General features: G+C 46.7%; 1 protein-coding gene across 5 annotated transcripts in view; it reads right to left on the bottom strand.

Moving 5' to 3' along the window:
• The window catches only part of LOC135905755 (transcription termination factor 1-like), a 145,828-nt gene that overhangs the window by 84,648 nt on the left and 33,272 nt on the right, over positions 1-27,908 (bottom strand). For all 5 annotated transcript variants that reach the window (XR_010565472.2, XM_065436789.1, XM_065436787.1 and 2 more), the window contains exons 4-6: positions 15,244-15,320; positions 14,981-15,095; positions 14,295-14,382 (exon numbers count right to left, since the gene is read on the bottom strand). Coding sequence is in view for 4 of the 5 variants with exons in the window: in XM_065436789.1 (XP_065292861.1) it covers positions 14,295-14,382; positions 14,981-15,095; positions 15,244-15,320 (280 nt within the window). In the remaining variant the exon portion in view is untranslated. The remainder of the gene's footprint in view (positions 1-14,294; positions 14,383-14,980; positions 15,096-15,243; positions 15,321-27,908) is intronic.

The raw sequence follows: 27,908 nt of genomic DNA, 5'->3' as shown, positions 1-27,908 counted from the left end.
ATCCAATACAATTCTCGCAGCTGTGCTAGAGTATCGCATACGCCCGTCTGCAGCATTCTCAAGTGTTCCTTCCATATGAGCAGTGAAGTGAGGGGGTGATTGCCAGGGAGAACGATGGGATGCTTAGTCTCTTCGTTGTTATCACTAAATTGCAAGCATCCACCAACTCACATCAACTCTTTGTCAAAGTATGGGTTGAAAGGCAAAACAGGAGAGCTCTTGTGCAACAATCTTAGATTCTTCAGGTTTGAAATGTCATCGCTGAACGCATCTCCTTGAGCTTAAGCCAACCAGCATCTTTCAGCGCCAATTACTTCTTCAGCTCGTAATGGGCTGATCGTCTTTCCTTCTTCGTTGTGGCAGTTGTCAACAAAGCGGTGGACCCACGCGGTTACTCGCACAACTCTACTGAATGAACTATAATTCTCAACATTGAGAATTGCCATGGATGACGATGATGCTATGGGCATCACCATCACCTTTCACTCTTCCATTTGGCACTCCCCAACGTTCGAGCTTGGCTCACTTATCGTTGGCCAATGCGTGTCATTTTCCTGAAGCCAACGGAGTGCTCTCCACCACAATTCGCTTTCCCGCAGGGCTGATGGGATTATGCTGCGGGTGATTAGGCCAGCAAGGTTGTCCAAACCTGGGCAGTGTTTCCAATCCTTGGGATCTGTCAGCGCTTGTAACTCCGAGACTCGATTTGCTATGAAGGGCTTCCACCTGGCAGCATTTCCCTTGATCCAGTACATAGCTACTGTAGAGTCAGTCCAGAGGATGGTAGCAACATTCTTCAGATCCAAGGCCTTGGTAACGTAGTGGCATAGTCGCGCGCCAACAAGGGCTCCCATCAGCTCCAATCGGGGTAGAGAGAAGCGTTTCAAAGGGTCCACTCTTGATTTGGCTTGGCCAGGCCCAAGCTTACATTTATTAGTCCGAACGGAGACTTGGTCACGACATATGCGACAGCACCATAGACCTTTGGGCAACGTTACTAGACTAGCTTCAGTTTTAAAACTCGGCGCCGTTGCGCGGAACCGCCACCCACCCGCGCGTTCGTGGCGCTGCAGTCGCGCCCGGCTTCACTTCCTCACTAGCCGGCTACGCGGGCGGGCCGGACTAAGCACGCGGTGCAGCGTTGGTGTATTCTGTGGTTCGTTGTTGGCGGCGAATTTCAGCAAGCATGTCATCCTTGGAACTGTAGCCTTCGCCGAGTTTCTTAAGAATATCAGCTGACGATGCCGACGTGCTGCGTACCTGGCTGCATAGGCCGCTATCGGAATCGCCAGCGTAGAATTTCGCTTCACTTCTGTCGTCGTAATGGGGAGGCCGCGTTTACGGGGGTATGAGCCATTGCTTAAGGGAGTATGAGCCACTCATGGTCTTACGTAACGGAACGATTTAATTTTGAAGAAATTTAATTTCAAAGAATCACTAACGGCAAATCGCAGGCGATGGCTGCTAACCACGCCGCCGAGCAAACTCGAGACATTAAACGCAAGCGACAACTGCGGACTGCGGGCATACCACCAGTGACGTCGTTCTCTCTCGCAGCCGATATTGTGTGTAACCTCATAACTGAGAAATACTTTAATGCACCCTCGGGTTTAACCCAGTGCTAAATACAGGGGCCGCACGTTTCAGCTTCGCTGATTAAGCATCTTGACGGAATGAAAAATCCGGCTTCTTTTTTTTTTTTGTGTGTGTGCGCGCGCGTGTGTGTGTGTGTGTGTGTGTGTGTGTGTGTGTGTGTGTATGTGTGTGTGTGTGTGTGGCTTGTGTGTACCAAGACCGACCTCATCTTTCTTTTTGTAGCGCTTCTTTGGCGTGGTGACAAGCTTCGGTGGGGATGAAGATCATCCTAAAATCACGCACTTTGGCCAGATATTCAGGCTCCTGAGCCTAAACTGCGCGAAACGTTAAGACGACAGGAAGAAACACACGACATTTAGAGACGCAGCTTCTGCGCTTCGCTGTATGCGTTTCTTCCTTTCGTGCAGTTTACCGTTCTTTCAGTATTAACGAACTGGTGCGATAAATCTTATTGCTGTAGGTGGATATCGCTTTCTCGTGGTCTCACTAATTCGGACAAGGGGAACGCCAGCGAGCGTGAAACACGCACCAACGGCGGCCCGTCCGCACGAGCTCAAGGCTGTGACGAGGCGTCTGCAGTGGAGCCCGATGGAACAGCGTCGCCCTCTGGCGGCTGTCACAGAAGTGGCGACAGCGGCTGTAAGCGCGCGGGCGGGGAGTTTTACAACTGAAGCTAGTCTAGTAACGTTGACCTTTGGGCTTGCGCCACAGGAAATATGCACCACTTTCTCTGTATCATCGTTTCTAAAGTCTGCCGCTATCAGACTAGGAATAGACACTCCTTCAATGCATGGAAGCTCCTTACACCAGCAGTCCCACTCAGGCTGCAATGTTTCAGGCAAGGGATCATCCCAACCAATTCCCAACTCCCACAACTTCTGGAACATTACCTTTATGCATAATGTTGTGGGAGCAATAAATCCAAAAGGGTAGAAAATTCTTGCTGAGACCTGCAGCACAAATCTCCTGTTGTCGGCTCGTGCGGAGAGGAAGTCAATGAGTGAAGTTAGGTTTTATTCAAAGTGGTCAGTCTGTCCATTCCAATCAACTCCCAATACCTTTGTAGCTGCAGCATGTCCAGCATCACTGTTCGTTCTTTCCACATTGCCATTCTCTAAGAAGTTGACGAGATCACGGTCGTTTGACATCCACTTGTGTAGCCGCATCCCTGCTTGAGACAATATATCTTGATTGCTGGCACAAGACTTTACCCTTGTCAAGGCTGTCAACCCAAGTTACAAGGTCGTCCTCGTAAAGATGCTTGCGCCAGGATACCTGCAGTCTCAGCATACTATTCCGGCAGGCCTTCAAGATGATGTTGCAACATTGCAGCCAAGAGAAATGGGCTCGACGTGACACCGAACGGCACGCGAGTCATCCGGTAGTCACCACAGCTGGAAGTTCTTTCCCTTTCTTTGGCGTCATAGCACACCAGAGGAACTGCACAGCGTTCCAATCACCCTCTGATAAGGATATTTGAAGAAAGGCCTTTTCAATATTCGCTATTATGGCAATGTTGTAAGTGTGGAAATTGATCAGCGGATCAATGAGCTCTGGGTTTAGGTTTGGGCCACTTTCCAAAACATTGTTCAGTGAGAGGCAATTTTCGGCACTTGATGATGCATCGAATCCTTCCCTCAGTTTTGTCGTCTGGCTTTCGTGATGACCAACTGCTTGATGTGGCATATAGTACAACGGACCTTCCGACGTGCCGTAATCCTTGCTGGCTGGCTCTGCATAGCCCTTTTCTATGTAGTCTCTTATGCAGGCATCATATTTCCTAATCAACGAATATCATTCCAAGAGGCGTGTTGTTCATGCTTTAAGATACCTTGCAGCGCACTCGTAGTTGTCGTCAAGCTCGTAAACCATCAAATTCCAATGGAACGACACCTTATAGTGGCCATTTTCAAAGTTGACCGTTTCATTATAGTGCTGAAGGACTGCATCCTGGTGAAGAACTGGCTCATGTTTCTTGATACCGATATGCTCAAGCTCACAGAAAGACTTTAGCTGTGCTGATATTTCCTTGTCAATTTGTCCACTCACTCCTATCCGGATCACTGCAGCAGCCAAGGTGCAGACTCCTGTTGACTTCCTTGTGCCGATCTGGCCCTGGACTGTCCATTTGAATAGTCTTCACTGCCATCAATTTGGAACTGAGACGACGCTTGGTGGATCTCGTGACAATTTTCCAGTAATGATCAGCGCCTATCAAAAGGTCAATATTTTCACTTTCGCCAAAAGGTCAATATTTTCACTTTCATTTTAAGCTCCTCTTCCCCAAGCACCTTTAACTGCAGCTTTTCGGACAAGTTGCGATGGATGAAGATTCACTGACTGCCAACATCGAGGAGAAGCCTGATAGGTGTACGTTCATGTGGACCCTCTGTCCAAGCTCACGCTGTCTGTAGGAGAAACTGCTGCTCTTCAGTGCACATCAAGTTATCTCCCATGCCTAATGAGGACTTCAACAGCGTGGCTTGCTCAATCACTGATGACAAAGATGCATCCCCTTCATCAGTGTTGCTGTGTCTTCAAAAGTCAGGGCCACACATTGTCGTTAAGTGTCTGCCGTTGCAATGCGCACACCTGAGCTACTTAGCTTTACAGCATTCTCTTGCTGCATGCCCCCTTGTTGTGCACCGGAAACACCGATTGTCACGCTTCAGCAGCTATCTCTTATCCGCCACAGACATCTTTGCGTTACAGTTGCTGGTCTCGTGGCCGTTCGAATTACAAAATAGACATCCTGTGCTGTCCTTGATCGTGGTGTGCAGTGCCACTGCAGTAGGCATGTTCACCACTCTAATGTTGCTGTTGCGCCTTTCCTTTACCAATTAGGCACTGTTGTCTCTCGGTGCTTCGGCCCGCTGTATGATCTCCCGTGTCGCAACCTCTTTTCTCAAAAAACGCAGGAGCACTTCCAGCTCACTTCCCTCATTCGTAGCCTCGTTTTCACGTTGGTATTCCAGACGAAGGTCGGCAAGCACTGCTTTCTTTATTACGGTCAGTAAGAAAGTTCCATTAGTGCCGACACACCTAAAGAAGTGAGGCTGCGTACACCTGTGTCTACTTCGTCGAGAAGGCTGCGCAGTTGACCAAGACTCCGTGAGTCACGCACTGGCTTGATCTTAAGTAGTCGTGACATGTGGTCTTCTATAATTACTTCCTTTCTGCCAAACCTCTCCTTTAATAGCGAGAGAGCAACTTCGTAGTTGCCTTCCAACAAGTCAAGTCCTGTTACCACCGCCGCCGCCTTTCCTGTCAAGTAGCTGTTGAGGTACCTGAATTCATCTACGTTTGCGAGGTTCTGTTTAGCGTTGATAGTAAACTCAAACTGATTCCAGAACCCTTGCCACTCTCGAAGCTCTCCGTTGAATTTGTTGATTTCAAGTTTTGGCAGCTTTACGGTGGGGCGTGTTTGCGAATCGTTTGCGCTAGATTCTCTATGACCTGAGGAGTTTAGTGTGTGATCTGATGAAGCATTTGTGCAGCTAAAGTCGCGTAGCATGCATTGTACTTTTGTTTTCACCACGCTGATTTTTTCTCTGTGCATTTCGGAGCATGCAACTTCCTCTTTGAAAGCTGCATCTTCAACGCCTTTTTCCATCTCCCGATCTAGCTCTTTCAGTGAATCCTCTTTAAGAGAAAGAAGATTTATCTTTTCTTCCAGCTCACCGATTGATGCACTGCCGTCCATGGTGGATACTTCGTTGAGCAGCTTGGTTGTAGATGTTCACACCACGGCCCTTCTTCGCTTGATTCTGCCGATATCCATCTTTTGACGTTCCTATTCCCGGGTTTCGGCACCAAAATGTTGTGGAATAAGAGATGGAGAACTTTTAACTTATGGAAAAATTATGTCTTTTCACTTCGAGCGCATCAAGAAGACTCGTTTATATTTTACTAGAAGGTACGGGAAAGGGGAGAGAGTAGAGAGAAAGGAAAAGTCACAATACACTGTGCCAAACAGGCTTTCTTGCACCCCGCACGTGCAAGCAACCTGCTCCAAACCTGAAAGGCGCCACCGCGCAGCCGGTCGCTGTTCGTAGAACGCACCCGCCAGTAATTTGCATGCACTTTGAGGGGTGTCATGTGTCTGGTGCTTCTTCTACAGCGACCTCAGCAGTGCCGTCTTAGGTGGGGGAGTCCTCCTCACCACATCGTCGGCGGCCCCCAGCGCAGGGGTGCTTTGGCTCCAGAACGGAGGATATACAAAAAGGATGTTTGCAGCTTCATAGGCTTATGCTCATACTTTCGCCGCTTTGTTGAAAATTTTGCTAACATTGGAGCTTTTCAAGAATGACGTCGCTTTCGCGTGGGGCAGCCGCAGGCCGAAGCCTTCAGAGCACTCATCAGACTCTTGACAGCTCCCCAATTTTAGCCCATTTTGACCCTTCAGCCCCCACTGAAATCCGTACAGATGCTAGTGGTCACGGCATTGGTGCTGTTCTTGCCCAGATTCAGCCTGGTCAAGAGTGCGTTATCGCTTATGCAAGCCGTCGTCTGTCCAAGGTTGAGCTCAACTATTCTATCACGAAGTGAGAGTACCCACCACTGGTTTGGGCAATAGCGAAGTTTTGCCCATACCTATTTGGTTGCCATTTCTGGGTAATTACCAACCACGAAACGCTCTGCTGGCTCTCCGTGTTGAAGGACTCTACAGGGCGTCTTGGGCGTTGAGCATTGTGCTTACAGGAGTATACTTTCTCTGTAGTGTACAAATTCAGCCGTTTACATCAGGACACCGACTGCTTGTGCCACCACCCGATTGACCCACCGGAAGCCACAGACCTCAAATCTGACACCAGCGTTCGGTTCATCTCAGGTTTCCTTAATATTGGCGATGAACAACACCGTGATCCCTTTCTGTGAACCATCATAGATTGGTTAAGCTCGCCAGCTCTTGATCCTTCCCTTTGTCTCTTCTGTATTTCCAATGGAGTCCTGTACCAACGCAACTTGCAGCCTGATGGTGCTGACCTACTGCTGGTTGTACCGAGGCACCTTCAATGCACTGTGCTTCAACAACTACACGACGCACCCAGCGCTGGGCATCTCGGTGTTACTTGCACCTTTGACCGAGTCCGGCGCCGGTATGTGACTGCTTGCGGCCTGTGCCAACACCGGAAGCCAACTCCCATGGCTCCAGCTGGGCTTTTACAACCCATCGATATTTCTACTGAGCCTTTCTTTCGCGTGGGACCCGACCTACTTGGCCCTTTCCCTTTCTCAACTAAAGGAAACAAATGGGTTGTGGTTGCAACCGATTCCGCCATGCGCTTCGCCATTACGGGAGCTCTGCCTACAAGTTGTGCAACTGACGTTGCGGAGTTCCTCCTACACAGCGTTATCCTGCACCACAGTGCTCCACGCCAGCTCATCACGAATCACGGACGTTACTTCTTGTCAAAAGTAATTGAGGATATCCTCCGCCTATGCTCTACTGAACATCAAATAGCCACTGCTTACCATCCAAGGACTAATGGTCTCACAGAGCGACTGAACAGAGCACTTACCAACATGCTAGCTATATAGGTTTCTCCAGACCACCAGATCTCGGTTGTCACTCTGCCGTATGTCACCTTCGCGTACAATTCGTCTTGCCATGACACTGCAGGTTACTCACCATTTTATCTACTGTTTCGCCGTGATCCCGTGTGGCCCCTGGACACTGCACTCCCACAAATGATACAGTCGCACACCGCTTATGCACGCGATACGATTTCTATGGCAGCACAAGCCCGTCAGCACAAGCGCTCGCCTCACTGGTTCCCAGGCTGCCCAGAAGTCCTGTTATGATACGCACCATAGGGACGGACACGCAGTATTTACCTGGCTCCCTCGAGCTCCTGTGGTCAACATCTCATCGTGTGGGCCTATCAGAAAAACTTCTGTTGCGATATTCAGGTCCCTACCGAATCCTGCAACAGCTTTCGGATGTGACGTACAAGATCGCTCCCGAAGAGCCAGGCCTGTCGCTTGTACAGCCAAGAACTGATGTTCATGTCTCCTATTTAAAGCCCTATGTGCGTGCCTATGCCGGGCCATAATCGCTTGCACTGGGTCGGTGCTCCAACCCCGGTGGCGTAGTGTCGCAATGCAGAACAGAACATGCACACAAGAGATGGTGACGAAGAAGTGTTGTTGCTGGGGCACATCGACCGCCATGTTCTAGACAGCTGGTGCCTTCAGCATTCGCACTGCATAAACAACATTTGTGCTTGTCTCTACCTCGCAACAATATCTCAATCCAGAAGCATGAAGATGTACTAGCCATCATTCTCATGGTGGCTGAACAATTGTAGCATCAGAGTTCCCTCTAGTACATTAATGTAGGAAACTCAATGCTCCCTTCAGCTGCCAAGGGAGATTGCCGAACTCCCTTCACCAAAAGTTCCATTAAACTCGCTTAGCGGAAAGGCAGCTGTGTGACACCGAGTGCACCTCCTTCAAGATAAAGATAAAGGAGCTAAAAGAAGTTTATGGGTGCCCATGTGACAGGGGTATCTTATTTAAGTTTAACTATCTACTTTTATTAACTTACCTAATCGATAAGGTGTCCATGCAATGGTTGTGGAGGATGTCAAGAAACAATAACAGCATTTAGAGAATCCTAGGTATTGTGTGGTTCGTGTTTCCAATAAATAAAGAAAGCCTGAAAACTTTAGAAAATGCCACATGCGAACACATCCCCAAGCCAGCGATAGCAGCGGTCTCGTAAGTAGGCATCATCATTTGGTACAGCTAAGCCCATTTGTAATGATGTCAGTTTTAACAATATATCGGATATAACAATGAACAGCCAATGCAGTCATTTTTCATATGTGTTCTATGGTAAAATAAACCATTTACTACTGTACTCCCATGCCGTGTGATCAGTTATAGCACCGAAAGGAACAGGAATCCGAAATCCTAAGGGGAAGAAAAATATGCAAGCCCCTTTGTCACACCTGTCTTTGTGCTGGACGCACCACTCCCGCATGGCACGACTTTGTCGCATTGCTTCGACAGAGAGATAGAGAGAGAGAGACAGAAACGAAATATAGAGAAAATAAAGAGAAAACAAAAGCGAGTTGGTTTGCCATTCTCTCCTTGTCCCGCACACCATAAATGACACACCTTTGTCGCATCGCATTGCTGGCCTCGCCTGCCCCTCTCCCGTTTCTCTTCCACCCTCTCGCCAACATTGTAGGGGTGAAAGGGACACCAAATAGGGGCGACTGTGCTGTGCTGGGTGCGTGGCAGAAAGGTGGGAGTGGCAAAGAGGCTCACATTTTTTTTTTTTTCAACAAGATTTCATGTTCTAGTTTGTTTTTTTTTTCAGCGAAGACACCCAGTAGCCAGATTTATTAGGCATTTATTACGATTTATTACGTCCGTCCGTCCGTCCGTAATGGCACATTGTACGCAACATAGTTCTGCATTCCTTGCGTTCCTTGCATCAGCGCTTGTGCGTTTTCATTGTGGCCAATGCTCCCTGCCAATTTATGTCCCAGCCTCATGCGGCTGCAGCTGTTCCACGCGATGACCAACAGCTCGCAGCCGTCGCAGAGCTGGCTGAATGACCCCCACATCTGGTTTCTACAAGTTGAAGCCCAGTTCAGTCTTAGCGACATCACTAGCCAGGAGACAACGTACCTGCACACTATTTTGGCTGTAGTGCCTGATGTTGCATAGGACCTCACAGACATCCTACTTTCTTAGCCCCCCGAATTGTCACTTTGACCAGCACGTTGTCAATAAAATACAAAGCAGAGTAAGAACACAGCAGGCTATCGCTGCTGCTGACTGCTGGAGAGCTGGGTGACAAGTGGCCTTTTGAGTTCCCAAAACACACAGCTTCTCAGCGACCTGAACGTTAACAGCAGCCTACTGCTTAAGTTATTTCTCTAATGCCTTGGCTGAGGTGCTTGACATGTTGCTTGTTAAGCTTGCAAAAACTTGCTGACCAAAAGCCAACTTCTCGCTCATCTAGTATCACTGCAGTTGTCAGCCAGTCACCAAACCATCCTCCCAACAATCTCCGACTTTCACTCATTGGGGGCTGCCTCGACTTATCGCTTGCAACACCATATGAGTAGACGGTGTCCAGGGAGATCAAGAGAAACATTGCAGGGAGTCCGAAATTTCAACCATCATCATGGTCAGGCTCTATGGGGCACGTAATCATAGTGTGATGAAACCCGAATAATAGTACGACTGTAAACAAAGACCACTCATCATGCAAAAATATCAATTGAAATAGCGCAAAATGGCTTCTTAAAAAAATTCAACAATAAAGGACACTAGCTCTAACAGTTATATGTAGTCACTACACTTGAGTTTAAAAATAATTAAAATTGAATTCTGGGGTTTTACATGCCAAAGCAATGATTTGATTTTGAGGCACACTACAATGAAGGACTCCGGATTAATTTTGACCACCTGGGGTTCCTCAACGTGCTCCCAATTCACGGTACATGGGCATTTTCGCATTTCACCCCCATTGAAGTGCGACCACCACAGCCGTTATTCGATCCTGCACCCTCGGGCTTAGTAGCATGATGCCGTAGCCACTACAAAATCACAGCAAGCACTACACATAAGCGGATCCCCAAAGCATTTCTGGCTCGAAAAAAAAAAAAAAGAAAAAGAAAGATTGCCTACTTCAGCACCTTAAAATTTTACAATGCAAGGTGAGACATGGTGTACAATACTTTCTTTTTTTTAAATATACTAAATTTCATTAATACAGAAACATTTTTTGGGTACTTTAAAAAATTCCACTTTCATATGTTCCCCCTATAATTGGCCAAAATTTAATTTTTGTTGTATTTATTGTTAATGAAGAAGCACAACTTGAGGCAGGTCTGAAGTTCGTACAGGTCTCAGAGACAGAAGTTCAAGGATATTCAAGGACTTTCAAGGCCATGTGAAAGCTTTTTCAAGGATGCAGAAAAGCATCCCATGTAGCAACTTTTTGCTAAAACTACTTTTCCAAAACGCTATAACTAAACAGACATAACGAAGTTTGTAAATTTAGCACTCTGCTTAGTCATATTGAAATTGGACCTCTTATGCAAATAAGTACAGTTGCTGACATATTTTTCTTGCAGCCGTAAACCTTTTCACATTATCATGCAACTTAAAAAAAAAAAATTTTAATTCAAGAGGAAATTTCTTTTTTTTTTAATTTGAGAGTTTGTGATTAAAGATATGCCTTAGTCCTTCCATACGTTTTCATGCCGCGTCAATGATATCTTTACATGGATGGTACAAATCGAACCCTGCGAAGCTTTTGCAGCTGGCGGCTGATAGCATTACCCACAGTGGGATGACTTAGCACACACCACAGATTAAGAGGAAGCTTTAGCTCAGCCCCAACTTCGACACCATCTATTCAAATACATACATCCAAACTCAGATATGCTTTTCTGAGATAACCCCTGGACCGATCCTAATGATATTTGTGGCATTTGAAATAAAACGTTAAATTCCAGTGACTGCAGGAAGGAAAAATTTTATTTATGGCTTGAATATTTTTACAAAGGTTGCCAAAAATCAGCAAGTTAGAAAAAAAAAAGTAGAAGCACAATGTTTACAAATCCGCAACTTCACACCAAGTACAGATATCGCAGTTCTGTAAACTGCATCCGTCAGAACATCCAAAGTGGACAAATTAGATAAATTAATTTATACCTTGCATGAATTTGCTACAATGTCTACAAAGGTTTAGCAAAAGTGCTACTCACATATTAGTGGTGTATTGGAGAGTAATATATAATACACCAAATTTGACCGCTTCAGATGTACTATTTAGGTGCAATTTACAGAAATGCAATATCATTTTTCATTGCCGAGTTACAGAGCTGTAAACTTGATAGTTTCGTTTTCTGAAGATGCCCGATTTCCAGCAATTTTTATTAAAATATTGATGGCCTAAATCAGAAATTCGTTACAACAGTCACTAGACTAACTTTTTCTTTGAAATGCAACAAACCTCATCATATTTGGCATAGTGGTTGCCAAGAAAGATGATTTCTCCTTTCCCATGTATTTAGATAATTGCCCCTGATCTAAAGCTTCATCTTAAATTCAAAGATTGAGCATGACGGCAGCATGAAAAAGAAATGGCAAGCCGCTGCATCCGCTTTTGTGCTGCACACCGAATATGGCAGGATTTCGCTGCATCACCAGCCTCGTGCGCTTTTCTCTTGTCTCCCTTCAACTCTTCCGAAACACGAGTCCAACAGCGCCGATTGAGAAGGGGTGAAAGAGAGCGCGAGAGGGTGTGACTGCGAGGAAGTCGTGCCATGCAGGGTTCATGGATCAAAGGCGAGTGTGGAGAAGGTGTGTGGCACGTAGATGGGTGCAACGTCTCGCTTTTCTTTCTTTCTTTACTATACTGCAATCGTTTCTAAAATGGCGAGTTTGCTGGGTCCACGTTTATCTGCCATAAAAAGCTGGTCAGAAAATTGATCTTGGACTGTATTGCCCAAGAAATTGAAGGGTTTTCATGGGAAAAAAGAAGTCCGGGACTTTCAAGGGCCTTGAAAACACACTTGTAAGTTTCAAGCATTTTCACAGGTTTAAGGACCTGTGTACACCCTGCTATAGAACTTTTGGCTGTGTTCACTATCATTGTATTATGTGACATTGGCAGTTTAAAACATAATTGAATAAAAGTGTTTTGTCATGAAAGAAACACTAGGAAAGAAGAACAGTCCTGAATTGGAGAAAATGGCATTTTTGTCACATGTTCTGCTGTAAAAGTCCCATCGCTATGGGCCATCTAATAAGATCAATGATAGTTCATTAGACAGCAGGAGCTGTAATAACTTGTTTAAGGGAGTTCAGTGAAGATATTTTTGCAGACAAAGAAAAAAAAATTAAACGTCGGGTCATTGCTTCACCCACTAGTCCTTGATCTGCCGTACGTGTTCACTGAAATATGCCCCTGTCTGGTGAGCAATTGATGTGTTGACAGCGTTTGTTCCTATACCAAAGCACTGCAGGAGTGCTGGACATGGGCTTTCACAGCACTGCCACATAGTTCTTCTTTTTACGTTTTCCAACTAAGTGCTGCACGCATTGAGTAGAAATTTACGCTGTTACGGGTGTTTCTTCAAAGGAATGGAACTTTTTTTGTTTAAGTCATATAGCTGCCCTATAGTAGCCAATGCGGACACATTATTATAACCCGGGTTTTAATAGTGTAACAAGATGCACTAGGGCAGCCGCTCCAAGCTATGCCCTGCCTTTTCTTTAATCTATGGTCTCCGCACATTGTTGCCCTATGTGTGTGACAGCACAACCCCCAGTGGACCTGGTACACTAAAAAAGATTGTTTGTAATAACTGCGTGTTTCTATTGGCTACAAGGCAGCTGCTATACAGCATCAACTCAGATTTAAAACAAAAAATGAAGACAAACTAAAGCCTCTAATTCGTTGTTGGAGTGTTCCCTATATGCTGGGTTCTCTCTTGCGACTATCACTATCCTTCACTGCAACATAAAACATGCTTCAGCTGTGGTTCAACATGCTGTGGTAGAAGGTCGCGCTGTCTCGCAAGTGCATGTAGAGGCTAAGCATGCGGTCATGTTAAGCCAGAAGCCAGTGCTGCACATAATTTATGAGTCTGTTCCTTTCTTTGGTGACAGAGAACAAGTATTATTCAGGAAAGCGGACATGCAGTGCTGTAAAGAGCCTAACAACATTGCGGGAAACCAACTAACATGATTATGAAACTTGGGCAGTTTAATCAGTCGTTTTCCTTGACTTTACCGACCCTGACATATCCAGGACTTTTCCAGCTGCTCAGACATTCCTTGACGTTTTCAGGTTTTCGAGGACACTAGCCACCCTGGGCATTTCCCATACCAGACATCACAGCAGCCACTGTCGCAGTTGCTTTCGTTAACGGCTGGGTGGCTTGCTTTGGCTGCCCCACTAATGCTATCACTGACTGCGAAACACAGTTTGAATCCACCCTCTTCACTGCTTTCGTGGCTCTACTGGGCGTTCACCTTTGTGGGGATGCTCGACTCTCATGCATCCCCTGATGTTTTCCTGGCACAGTTCTTGCATCTCCTGTAATCAGGCTTCTCCACATAGCAGAGTGCTGGTGGCAGCAGATTAGCATGAGAGATGGTGCGAGTGTTGCGATGCTAATGCCGCCTAAAGGGATTACTTGGGCACGAAAGGGAATAGGCTCTTCCTCTTGGGCTATTAATGAACCAATTTGAAAAATTCTTGCGGCAGAATGCTCCTTAGAGGACAACTTCCAGAGTATAACCAAAATTTGCTGGGAAACATTCCACATATTAAAAAAATGGCAAGAGATGCATGAACCAGCCTTTAGTGGTTTTGCTCGACGGAGTTTGCCCTTTTATATTTATGGGCTGCACAATCTGAGATATTGAAGTTTTGTTTTGTATTTTCTGTTCATATAGCTGCATTGATAATGCAATATAAATTTTAGTTGGTATTCAGCACTTTGTGTCTGTACAGGACTTTTCTTTAACAGCACATCTTTTTATCCCACACTATGTGCTATGCAAAACTTTTCAATCATGAGGTCAATGGTAGAAAATAATTTATAGATGAAAGTACTTTCTCATGGTATTTAAGACCTAATTCTCTGCTGCCCCAGAGAGGCATTACAACTGAACCAGACAATTAAAAATGTTTTAAATGAGGAGAGCACACTTACACTGCCTTTGCACCAGGGCCTAAAGGATTCAACAGAATACGAGCCCGCATATATGCTGAATGGATCGTTCTGCGTGGCAGTCCTCTCCCTGAAAGGCAAAGCATGCTCTGGTAAACAAAGATGGCACTGCTGTATCACGAAAATTCCAGTTGGCTGTATTGTTCACCATAAATCACATGTACTTATGCAGGTTAATTAAGCAGTTCACATAATTTTTTGCTGCTTGCTTCTGTGTTGCACAAAATATATTTTCAGCCTGTCATTTTCATCATAATGTACACAATCCAAACGGATTGACTCGGTACAGGAATGCAATCTCTTACCAGATGTCCATTACCTGCACAGTGCTGACTTGTTGACTCAAAGGCAAGCAATAACATCAAGATGCTTTATTGCTAAATTCTTTAGTTATGCAACTTGAGCAACAGTTTATGCAAAAGGGAAAAAATTTGGAAAGTAAATGTCTCAAGCTACAAAAACCGCAGGTGGTGAAACTTGAGATAATGCTTTTGTGTATGTTTAGACTTACATGCACAAACAGCAACACACAATTCTTTAGGTTAACTTTACGTCCAGTTTAATAAAGAAAGACACTTCTCTAATGAGCAAATATTAAATTCAGTTTCTGAAATACATTCAGTATCTAGCTAAAATTTCTGACGTACATATAGAATAACACACATTACCCAATATTCGCAGCAGCTTCTCTTTTTTAACCAAGTCTTTGACTTCCTTCTGTAAAGCCTTGTCATGATGTCCACAGTGTCCCACAATCATGTAAGGGTAACGAATGCTGTAATACTGCAAAGAAATGACAAGTAAATAAATAAAAGTATGTTTTTGTTCAATTATTGAGCTTGTGGTTACGTGGCAGATTTCACGAAAATCCTTTTGAATAGCAACAGTTCAAAGACAACTACCTATGTGCCATGCTGTAAGAATCACTTACGTTAGCTATGTCGTAAATGTTCCTGAGCAGAGTGCGGTCCTCCTTAGCTGTGTACTTTCCATAATCAATAGTAAGCCCTGCAATATAATTATTGTGACAAGGTTACCACAAGATAACCTTTCTCATCAAATATGAGAAAGACACGAAGATTTCCTTCTGACACCAGAATTCATGGATCAGTGTAAAAAAAATATGCAACTTTCTCAAAAGCAACGAGGTAGAACACTGTCACATATTTCCTGCAAGATGGAAATTTTCACTTAATCACTAAAAGTTCCAAGGCAAATGCATTCTGTTTTCAAGGTTGAAACTATTATACATTGTGTTAGAAATCTCCAAGATTTGCATAAAATCAGAGTACTGTGTAGCATCATTTAGTAATATAAAAGAAACTAGCCATATTTATTATTACTATGACAGCATGAGAACTGAAAATTGGGAAAGCTCACACATGGTTACATCAAAAGTTAGTACAGTTAAATTTCGACACGAGCTAACTTCAATGGTCAGGAGGAGTACCACTATCGGCTCAGCCGTCAGCGCCACCGTGTCAGTTCAGCGAAACACCGAGGCGGCCACTGCTACGGAGGCATGCTTTTGCGGCGCTCGTTTGAAACGTGTCGGTCATTCTAAATCGTGTTTTTAAGGCAATCGAAGAGATTGAGGCCCATTATGGACCACTGACACTTGAGCAAGGATGTCAAATTTACGACTCCAACCATGTATATTGTGTCAAAGAAGTAAACAGCACGGATACCGCAGCGAGGTGCCTAAATTAAATTATGGGGTTTTAGGTACCAGAACCACGATCTGATTATGAAGCACGCCGTAGTGGGGGAGCTCCGGAATAATTTGGACCAGCTTGGGTTCTTTAACGTGGACCTAAATCTAAGTACGCAGGTGTTTTCACATTTCGCCCCCATCGAAATTCGGCGCCCGTGGCCGGGATTTGATACCATGACCTCGTGCTTAGCAGGCCAACACCATAACCACTAAGCAACCACCGCAGGTTGCGAAGTGTTTGTCACAACAAAGCAAGCATGCTTACGACGTTGAACTCAAAGTTAACAAATCACTATTTTGTACCATTTTAAGCAAGCAAATACGGCCGTGGACGTTTTTCAACTGTCATTTGTAGTTTCATTATTTGGAGCGTGCCTTGCAGCTTACAATTGTAGAGGTTTTGCCGGAATGGCAGGTAAGTGCTTTTTTCACCGTTGACAAAGTGCCTCAAGCATATCTAGTATCGTTATTCGGGCTCGAATGTGAGGGGGCATTACCGCTGAAGCATAATAGAGAGCAATCAGCTGAGGCTAAACAATGTGAAGACTGTACAAGTATGCGCTATCGTGCACAAGAGAAATGGAAACTTTAGAATACTTGACGTGTGCTGCAGTGTACTCCAACCTCAGTTCTGTTATTCTAAGCATGAGAAAACACTGGCATGAATGAGCCCATTTCCAGTAGTCGCGTATTGATCTTGGTGCAGGAAGAAGCACAGTGCATACAAAGCTCCAGCACTGAGCGCTTACGAAGCTAGATTTGACACCTAACAACTAGTGGAACCCCGATTATACGACTTACTCGGGACCACGAAAAAGCGTCGTAAGATCCGAACATAAATTAGGTCTATAAAAATACTACTTACCTCGCGCGACGGATTTACAAGAAACTTCAATGTAAACTACCAACATACCCTGCAGGGCTTGGAAACCCAAAATACAAAAAAAGTAAATGCAATAAGAATTAATGCTGCAGTACAGGTATCAATCATGCTTTATTCAAACGAACCTTTACGGCGCTCCACTGCCCACTGCTACATTCCCGCCAGCCGGTGCGAACTTTAAAAAAAGTCAGTAAGTTTCTTTTGGACCTTGTTTGATCCGTGAACCAAGCGCTTTCGCTCTAGTTGGGCAACGTCCAAAAGGAGGTCCTCCGCGCTATCGCGTGAACAGATGAAGTTCCAAATGCCGTCTATGTGCCGTAGCACCTCGGCGAACGTAGTAGGCACAGGCACGGCATCTGTGGTGTCACCGTTGTCCTCGTCCGATGAGGCAGCGGTGTCGGCACTAGGCAAAGCCTCCTCGATGGTGTCATCCAGCGACACCTCACCGCAGATCGCAACATTGTCATCGGCCTCCATGTACTCGGCGAAGGTCGTGGTGAGGTTTAAATCCTCGAAATCTTCATCGGCTAAGCCTGCATCGGCCTCGAGAGGCATTGAGGTTGTTGCGTCCCCAGCAGAGGAGGCAGTCTCTCGCTTAAAGCCACAGTGCTTGATCGAGTTAGCGATTGTTCACCGCGACACTGCGTTCCACGAACTGGCAATAAAATGCATGGCGTCGAGCACAGTGATCTTTTTTCCGACTCGCTGCGCTCCATAGCTGCCAGCCGACGCTGCACTAACCGCTTCCGGTACCCTTGCTTGACGCATTTAATGATGCCGGCATCCAGCGGCTGCAGCCAGCTTGTGAAGTTGGGCGGAAAAAAACATCCTTTATGTTCCTCAGGCTGGACGTATCTGGTGGGTGGCACGGTGCGTTGTCCACGAAAAGTAATATTTTCCTCGCCTTAGCACCCATTTTGATATCCAGCTGCTGCAAAAAAATTGCTCAAGAACGAAGACGGCATTTACGCCTTTTCATTGAAGCTGTAGCTGCATGGCAGCATCTTCAAGTTCTTAAAGCACTGTGACTTTGCAAACTTTCCAACAATGAGCACAGGCAGCCTCTCAGAACCGTCCTCATTAGCACAGAGCGCCACACACTCTTTACTACGCTTGCCACCATGACACCGTCACCCTTAAACGCAAGGGTTTGCTCGAGCTGCATATGGTAAAAAATACCACTCTCATCGGCGTTGAAAACATCGCAGGGCTTGCATGCAGCAATCATCTCCGGCAGCGACTCCATCCACTCGTTCACTGTCGAAACGTCCACGGAAGTGCTTTGTCCGCAGGAGTGGCTGTACACAATACTGTTTCGTTTTTTAAAGCGATCCAGCCACCCATTCGATGCTTGAAAGTCGTTGGTGCTCAGACGTAATGCCACAGGGTCTGCCTTTTCTTTTAGAATGGTGCCGTCAATGTTGATCACAGAGCTCCGTGCTTGATGCAGCCATTTGACAAGAACTTTTTCTAACTTCTCATGCTGTCCTTCTTTTGCCACTTTCCGCTTGAACCCGAACCTGTTAACATTCAGCAATATCACAGCTTTGTTTGCCAGGATCGTCTTAAGCGAAGATTCAGGTATCTTAAGGTCCCCGGCAATGCTGGCTTTCGTGGCTCCATGCCCCTTTTCGGCTTCCTCGATAATATTCTGCTTATCGCCGAGCAACAGAACTGTCCACTTTTGGGACATCGTGCGACGCGTTGCTCCACACAACTCAAAACGTCCGCTGAACGCTGGTCGCTACGATTACGACGAAGAACACGTGCATAAACCTAGGCCTCTCCACGCTACCTTGTTGGCAATCTGCTGCTCGGAAACTGGAAGGAGAGAAACGCTTCCTCAACGCGACAAGAGGCGACGCCGCTGAGAAGAGAGGGAGGAAGTGATTGTGGAGAAGAAAAGGTACTATTTCAGTACAGCGAGCATTGTGGGTGGCTGCTGGTGGGGGAGAGAGAAACGAACGATGAGACGAGGCAGGGAAGAAAGCTGCGCCAGAGCGAACCGGTCGAGCGGTGTCAAGCGTTCCACATGAGGAGAGACGGTGCGAGGAAAGAGACCCGCGGCACATTTCTTTCATCCGCCATACCGTCCCGCGCTTCGCGAGGGTCATCATATAATGCGGGTCAAGCGTAAAATTGTGTCAGATAACCGGGGTTTTTAACGTACTGCTTCTATGAGGACTTCGCCGGGTCTGCGCTAATCCGTCGTAAAACCTGAGTTGTCGGAAAACTGGGGGACGTATAACCGGGGTTCCACTGTACTGCACTTTTGTTTTGGAGCAAGACGAGCTAAACAACTACCTGAACTAATTTACAACAGCGGGAATATGTTCACGTTTTTATGCAGTTGACGCTTTATTGCGACTTTTTACGGATTCCGCTGCTGGGTTTTTTTTCTTTCTTGTTTTACATTTACGTCTTCGTTCACTTAACAGAAATTCCCAAGACCGACACGAACCACGACGATGCACTCCAGCTTCCAGGTTGCTTCCCTCGGTTTTAAAAGGAGGTAGTAGAATTTGATGCCAACATCCCCTTCGCAGTTGTGACAATCCTTAACACAGAAGCATCTTTTTGTTCACTCTTTTCACAGAAGAGCTGCCAAGAGGCCACGGTGAATCCATTGGAAAATTGAAAAACCAGGCTTTCAGGCAGGCCTGAGTACACCATAGTCAATGGTGAAATGACAGTGAGGGCCTACTCGCAGGTACTCACCTCCGCTGCTAGGTGGCACGACATGTACAGGCAAATTTCGTTGCAGGGTGCCCTTAACGAAGTCGGTAGAATCGGCAATTTGCTTCGTTATATCGAAATTTTGTTGTATTGAAATTCGATATTTCATGATAAGTACAGCCGCCAATCAATTTTTCTTACACAGAAAGGGGCCGCGAAATTATCCGAATTATCAAGCAATTGAAAAAAGCAAATTTGAATGAAAAAACAATTCATTTTGATGAGTTCGGGAGTCAGCGACGAATGATACGGTTTTATGCCATGATGACATCTTCACATCGGCTGTGTGAATTAAGCCAAGCCAGCCCCGCTTTCGCGTGTACTCCGTCCCCGCGAAAAGCAAATGCTTCATATGCCTCTCGCTCTAATGGGTCACCGAAACTCGAGATTACGCAACCTTTACTACTAAACGCGTGGGAAGCCAGCTTACATGATGCCACACCACTCGGAATGCCCAATATTTGTACACGCGGCAGATTAGTTCTAAAGCAGTGTGCACGGCTGCGTAAGCGCAGCCATGCGCAGCCACGGCCGAGGTGCGCACCAACTTACCCCCCACGCCGCCCCCTCGTGCGCTCTTGATCGCATTACTGTGAGCTTGCTCCCATTCCCCTCTTCCCTTTGCTCGCGTGGGAAGGCGGCACTCGTGAAGCCATATTTCTTGTCTCACGCTCGCACACTTTCACTCGCACTTAAAGCAAACAATGCGCAGGGCGCGATCGGATCTTACTGCTCTGGGACTTGATACGGAGAATGATGCAGCTCCACTTCGGCGGTTCCTGTTGTCGGCGCGCGGCCGCGCACAATTTGAGAGGCGCATTTGCAAGCAGCCACTTGTAATTCAATAACTTGACCCTCTGTGTTCGCAGAAGTTTCCATTTATTGTCTTGGTATTCCTTTGCGGCGGCCGTGAAATTTCGTTATATTGAAATCACATACAAACACACTTTGTTATATTGGGATTCTAAATATATGGTGTTCTATGGACAAGCGGTTACAAAAAGTAAGATACTTCGTTATATAGAGAATTTCGTTATTTTGAAGTTCATTATGTCGAAATTTAACTGTACTAATTACCGATTCATGCTGTGTGAACTGTATGTAAAGATTCATGGTTTGTGATTGGGGGGTGGGGGAGGGGCATTTACAAGGTTCCACTCTGAGGAAATTGAACCCATATTTGGCAAGCCAGTCATTGCCTGAATGAGAGACTCGGGGAGCAGCAGTACGCTACTGGCCTCATTAATGCGCCTGGTAAGATGGCTGCACACAAGGCAGTCAACTGTTCTGTCTAAAAATGATGATGAACTAAACACAAGCTCATACCATGCTTACAGACAAAGAAGGATCCTGCATAAAAGAGTCATCATTTCCCATTTAAAGCAACAGCTTGATGTTTTAAAGGCTGAGTTAGCCATTTGCAGATAACTAATCTTCTGTGCTCCTAAATTTTATTGCAACAGCAGTGAAAAGCTCGTAACCAGGTTGGCTATGTCTCTCCTTTCTGTTATGCAACAACGTTATCAGGCCACCTTTTCATCCTCAGCTTCACCCTTGCAATAGAGAGAAGGAAAACAAAACTTTGCCCACCACCACCACCATTTGGATTTGAATTCATGCCCTTCTGGCAATGAGTGGGTGGGTGCTGGACATGCTAACCATGGCACTATCACCTCAGGTTTGGCATTTGGTAATCTGTGTGGCATTTTGCATCCTGCATAAATTCCAAGAGTGACGACAACAGCCAATACTTTAGCACAGGAGGACAATGTAGTACACATCACAAAGAAGTTCTTGCCCTACACAGGCTCAAAGCGTAGCAATGCCTGTGCATGTATATTGGAAGACACAACTACAGTATAGACCGTTTTTTCGTAGGCGCCGCCATATTGTGAACACAGTGGCGTCGCCTAGGAGCAGCGCCATACTGGCTTGGGTGAAAGCCGTCTTTTGCATGGCAGGTATACGCTCGGCGGTAGGTTCTGGCGTTTGTTTCCGCGGTCGTGCGGTCTGTTTACTATGACGCACGTATTCTACGTGGTAAACGGTTCTGTGAGACATGCTGAAGTGGTTCAAGGCGTCATGGCCGAAACTGCTGCTGGCGTTGAGGTCGACGGAACACGCAGCGCGATGTGTGCGCGCATATCTGAGCTTACAATCAGCCCCAGAGATCAGTTGCGTATTTCTGATTGTTCCAATCATTAATGTGACCTTATTGCAGTATTATCCTCTATTTATAAGCTGCGGTTTAGGAGCCATGAAACATATGCGACGATCGTAACAACGTGGGTACCATTCTGCTACGATAGGAGCTGTGATGTTATACTTTGACAAGCATTCAAACTGTTCGCTGCAGGTTACATTGCGTGAATACTTGGTTCGATGGATGAGGCTTCCGCCCCTCAATAAAATAGTTTTGGCAAGTAGTAGCAGCATACCTTACAGTCTCAATTAAGCTTGTCCAGAAAATGGACTCTTTACGAACTGTGCGAGCGTCCTAAGGAGTGGTAGGTGCTGGATTACATATATCTTTGTTCTATATGCCGCATGGTCCAAGCATACGGCATCAGCAGTTATGTATTTAAAAACGTTGTGCGGCGTGACTATGCAAGGTCCTATTGCGGCGTTAGCCCGTTTTCTCTTGCTTTTTCGAGAAAGATGATGAAAACCACATTTTTTTTTCAGTTGTGTTCGTTCCGTTTTCTACGATGCACTCACACGTATTACGGAAATTTTGTCCTCAAAAATAGGCATCGCATTCTTTTTATGCGATCCCTCTCATATATTATGGCTGTATGCAGGCCAAAAAGGCAATGCCGAAGCGCACAGCTTACATATGTATCGTGCTGGTTCACCAACCGCAGTGATCGCTGTGTTGAGCAGCGCCATCGGCCTCATGCCGGAAGGCTAGTGTAGACATATGGTAATTTGAAGCCTACTAGACTTGAAATGCGCGAGAACGATGCCGGTGCATCACAAATATTTGATAGCGCCTGCCGCTTAGGTGTTTCGTGGTTGCCTAAGGTTGGCCGTGCACGAGCATGCGCTCTTATGCTTTATGGTTTACTCCCTACGCCAAGCAAATCGATAGTGAGCAGATTTACCATTTCATGCTGCTAATACAAGGACACCGGTCTTCTTTGCTGAATTAAAACCGATATAAGAAAAATAGTTCACAACACATACACACACCGCGACTGATAATGTGCATACACCGCGGCTGATAAAACGCGTCACATTTTTGCGCCCCCAAGAGATATTTCCACCTACTGTAGTTACCGATGCACCGAAAGGGTTCCCTGACGACCTTATATGAACGGACATGGTATAAATTTCACAAAGTATGATCTAAAACATTTCAAAATCGTTCCGCAGCGCACAACAGCAATACTTTCAAGCAGCGCCGCGCCGGATCGCCCAAGGCAGAGAGGAGGAAAGGCTCTCCGCGTGCCCTATCCTCCTCGCCCGATGAAACGGTCTATAGCAAACAATGATGTGTTCTTCACAACGAAGCTTTTTTTGAGTATATCAAGTGTCTCCTGTAAGAGCCTGCTGCTGTCATAGCGAATGAGTTCAGAGCCAAAGGAATCACTGAAGTATGCCATTTTTTAAAGCGAAGCTTTCTTTGCCTCTTCCTTCGACCTTTGCGCTGCTGCTGCTGTCTTGCATGCTGCATCGGGGGGGGGGGGGGAGGGGGGGAGTGTTCAGAGTGCCTATATACATGACTGGAGTGTGACAGAGAGAAAAGTCAATGCAAGAAATTCATTTGGACCTTTCCATTGCATTGCATGTACGCAATACCCTCTGGAGCTCCCTGGGTACTGCCACATTAGCCTCTTGACAACTGTAATTATCCGTGACTGCACTCAAAACCACTGCAGGAACTGCAAGCGCTTACTTTCCTACTAACGTGCAAGTCCAGAGGGGATGTAGATAGAACTGTAGAGAGGAGGGGGGAGAGGATGCAGAGAATGGGTAGAACCGATGCAGTCACGAAACAAGTGAATAACAGCCTTGCCACTCTCGCAGTTCGCGTACACAGGGAGAGGGCGGGAGAGGGAAAAGATGACATGAGAAGGCAAGGAAACAGCGGTTGCAGTCAAACTGAAGGTACGGTATGGTATGCACCTGCTACTTTTGAAAAATAAACGCCATGCAAATTTGTCAAGCAGACAATTATTGCTAGGCGTGCAGACGCTCTGCCGCATTAAAACGCCGTAGGGTCTATGCGACACTACGGAAGTGGTAGCACATGAAATGAGAACTTCTGTGCCTGCCACGGTAGCTTGATGGCTATGGCATTGCTCAAGGTCGCGGGTTCAATCCGGACGGCGGCAGCTGCACTTTGACGGAAGCGAAATACAAAGATGCTAGTGCGCTTAAGTTGAGTTGCCCATTAAAGAACACCAGGGTGTCAAAATTGTTACGATCCGCCCGGGTTCGTGAACGAGGGAGGGCTCGAGGCACCCTCCGTTAGATAGGCGCTTTGCAGCATGGTGGTGACGAACGATGACTGACCGCCGAGCAGCTGTGCTCGCCGGTGTTTGTTGGTGTGGTGACCAATGTTGCCTAACTGAGCCTGGCAGGCCACCGAGCCTGGCAGGCCAACAAAGATTATGCCCAAGACGAGTAATGCTGCCGCCAAGGACTCCGGCGAGATTGCCCGTCCGACTGGCTCACCGTCAGCGGAAATGGCGGTGCACGAAGCAGTCTTGCGAGTGGCTCCGGCTTCGCCTCCACTTTTTGTCGCCCCAGTGCTTCTTATCTTTTCCCTCGTCTTCATCGTCACCATCGCCCTCCTCTTCGTCGGCGTCTTCCTTTTCCTCAGCTGCTTCCCGGGCTCAGTCCCAGGCTCAAGGACTCCAAGGACTTCGCTGACGAAGAGGAGGGCGATAGTGACAATGAAGACCAGGGAAAAGATAGGAAGCACCGGGACAACAAAGACCGGAGGCAAAGCCAGAGCCACTCGCGAGACTGCTTCGTGCGCCGCCGTTTCTTCCGACCGTTTATCCGAGGGTTCAGGGCAGTGCGCAGCTTCAGGCGGGCGTTTATCAGGCAGCCTCACTTCCAAGGACCGTTCCGTGGTTGCATGGGTTCCGACTACCGCGATTCGTGAGAGCCTTTCTGCAGGAACGAAGATTATGCACGAGGGGGCGTCACATGCTTGCTACAAGAATTAATCCGGAATCAACCTCTATGGTATGCCTCATAATCCGGTCATGGTTTTAGCAACCACATAACCACATAATTCAATTACAGTTTAACACTTCTGCCACAATGCAATATGCCACGTGAGGCATTGACAATTCTCAACCCTCAACAACGCCTCAAGCAAACAAGTTTCCCTGTGTATTCTGTGTACTATGCAAACAGCAGTGGTGCATGAAAGGTTATGTTTAACATCACCCATAAACTCGCCACTCTCATAGTGGACTAAATACTGAAGAAATCCATTTATCCTAGGGTTCAGGGCAGTCCGTAGCTTCAGGCGGCGTTCATTCATGCATGCATGTATGAATGTAAAAGAGATCTCACCTCCCTGGCACAGGTAAAAAAGCAAGCACATGTGCACATGTACACCTCAGTAATATACGCCTTTTGTTCCCTGCCAGCTGCTCAAGACTTGTGTTTTGTCATGCTTCGAAACCATGATGCAGTGTCAGACAAGAGATCCCACTCTGCTAAAAAATTTTGTCAATTCAACCTTAGCGGTCTTGAACAACCATGCCGGCTCGGGCAGCATTAGCTAGTACATAGGAGACTTTTGCTAAGGCTTCCCAAACTATTCAGATTTGATTGAGCATCAGAATTATAGGATAGGGTACTCGAGTTTGACAACTGTTACTATGTGTTCAGTCTCAACAGGCAAGACCTGGAGCATCAAGTGCGAATTCTAGTCTATGTCATGGTAGGTCAAGGGAGACGGATCTTTAGGACTTTGTCACTCTCCACAGAGAATGCCATGAATGACATGACCTGGTCAAAGGAAAGTTTGATTTGCACTTCGTCTAAGCCAAGAATGTTGTGCATGGGCCGGGCCGGTATAATGTGTGAATTCCTGTTGTTCCATTCTATACCTTTCTTATCATCCAGTGCTCACAACTGGTTGACCCCGGTGATAATGTAAGCCGATGTCACCGCCTGAACCACTAACGAAGCATGAAAAGAAATAGCAGCGGAATAGAATTGCTACATTATCCTGTCCTTCTCATGCTTCAATTGGCATGAACAAGAATAATAAAAAACAATCAGTACATCCCTATCCTCAACGACATGACTGACCGGTGCAAGTTTTGTAAGCTTTGAGTGTCAGAAGCCCTGCAGCTAGACACCGGACTCATTCTCGCAGCTCGCTTCCGAGGCTTGAGAAAAAGAGTCAGTACGTTGTTAACAAGAGTTGCTTCAAGTGACAGAGCAGCTCTATAGTGAAAAGGATGAACAGCTCTCTCGATGTTATTGCCATAATGCCACGAAGGTAAAAACTGCATGCAAGTGTTCACTGCAACAAATGTGAAGGACTACTCATGCAGCTACCACAGTGGAACATTTTTTATCTTTGTTGTCCAGCAAAAGGCAAGAAATGCTAAAAGTGCAAGGGAAAGTATGCTCAAGAAGAAGAAGAAGCATCGAAGAACATGTAGTAAGATCGGCTCCCGCTTTCAACATCAGTTTTGACCCGTTAATCAGAATGTACCCTTGGCTGGATTACATCAATCGACGCTTCACAACCAGAGGATCACGGCGACACCACCCGCTCGCAGTAACAGCTGTCTGGCTCGCTGTTATCTGAACCCGCCAGTGATACCGCTGCCCGGCCTGCTGCCGGCGGCCATCGCTGCTCGTCCAAGTTGCATGCTTTGATGGCCTCGCCGGAGCAGCCCGTGCTCCCTAACGATGTACCACTGCCCGATGACATGGACCCACAGGCTCTGGACAACCAGGCTGCCTCGTTTGCGCCGTTGACTTTAACAAAGAACTCGGCCGCCGCTGTTATACTTTCAAGGGTGCTGCTGCTGCCGGACACCAACCCCTTCGCCCCACTCATGGAGCTAGAGGAACAGCATGGCATTGAAGGCAAGTCTGCGAATACTTTTTACCAAGCTTGCGTCATTTCCACCGCAACGAATGGAGAAAATCGTGCACAAGGCTCGCTCATGCTGACGCCCAAACAACAGTACACGAGTATACCCAGGGATTACCCCTGTGCGAGAGGCGCACGTCACATGCCTCCTGCACCCGTTAGTCGCCAGGACGAAGAGGACAACTGGGTACTTGTTCGTTCTCGACGGACAAAGCAGAACCGTACGACGGACGCGGCGAAGCCGAGCTCAGGTGCCTCGCGTAAACATCAACACACCGTCATCCTTCGGCCTAAGCAGCCATGCCGCATTATGGACGAGCAGTTCATACGGTTAGACAAAGTCATAACGCGCCACATTTCGGCTCATCTCGGTCTCTCTAAGGAAGACCAAATACCAGAGTTCTGGGTTCGCTACTTAAGTCAGAGCAATCAGCTCGCTGTCGACGCGTCTGCACCCGAGGTGCGCAACGCACTTCTCGCAATAGCATCCCTGCCAAACCGTGGACAGGATGTGCCCTTTCAAGCATACGAGGCCATTGGTCCTAATCAAATCAGAGGCATTATTAGAAATGCTGGAGACATGACTTCTGAGGAACTAATGAACTCCTTGCATTGCCGCAAGTGCAAAATCCTGCAAGCACGCTCACTTGGTGACAAAGGTACTGCCATGGTCACATTTGAAGGTAGCAGCCTACCCTACAAGGTTGGCCTGCGGTCATTTACTATCTGTGTCTTTCCGTACCGTGCACGAGTGGCAGTTTGTGACATATGTCACAAGATCGGGCACCACAAGGAGCAATGCCCCAACACTCTGGCAGCAAGATGCTCTACTTGCGGTCTGCGGCAACACGAAGCGGGAACACAGTGCCCAAACGCAGAACCGAAGTGCCGTAGCTGTGGTGGTTCTCACTTGGCCACAGCCACGAACTGTCCAAAAAGACGACAAGTCAACAAGAAAATTGAACAAAAACGCAAGCCGGCTGCCCAGAGGCCACGTAGGAAATGGCAGACAGAGGGGCGTCAGCACCGCTGTCCCGAGAGCAGAACTGAACAAAATTCATCTAGACCCATGCTAAAGGCAACACGCCAGAATTTCTACACCGAGCCACCGGTATCCCCAGTTGCACAGTCAGAAGCCAGCGGAAAAGCCACCTTCGTGGATGTAGTTAGACAAGCGAACGC

This window comes from Dermacentor albipictus, chromosome 1, assembly GCF_038994185.2.
Source record: "Dermacentor albipictus isolate Rhodes 1998 colony chromosome 1, USDA_Dalb.pri_finalv2, whole genome shotgun sequence".
NCBI classification, from domain to species: Eukaryota; Metazoa; Arthropoda; class Arachnida; order Ixodida; family Ixodidae; genus Dermacentor; species Dermacentor albipictus.
This window is presented reverse-complemented; position numbering and strand designations above follow the sequence as displayed.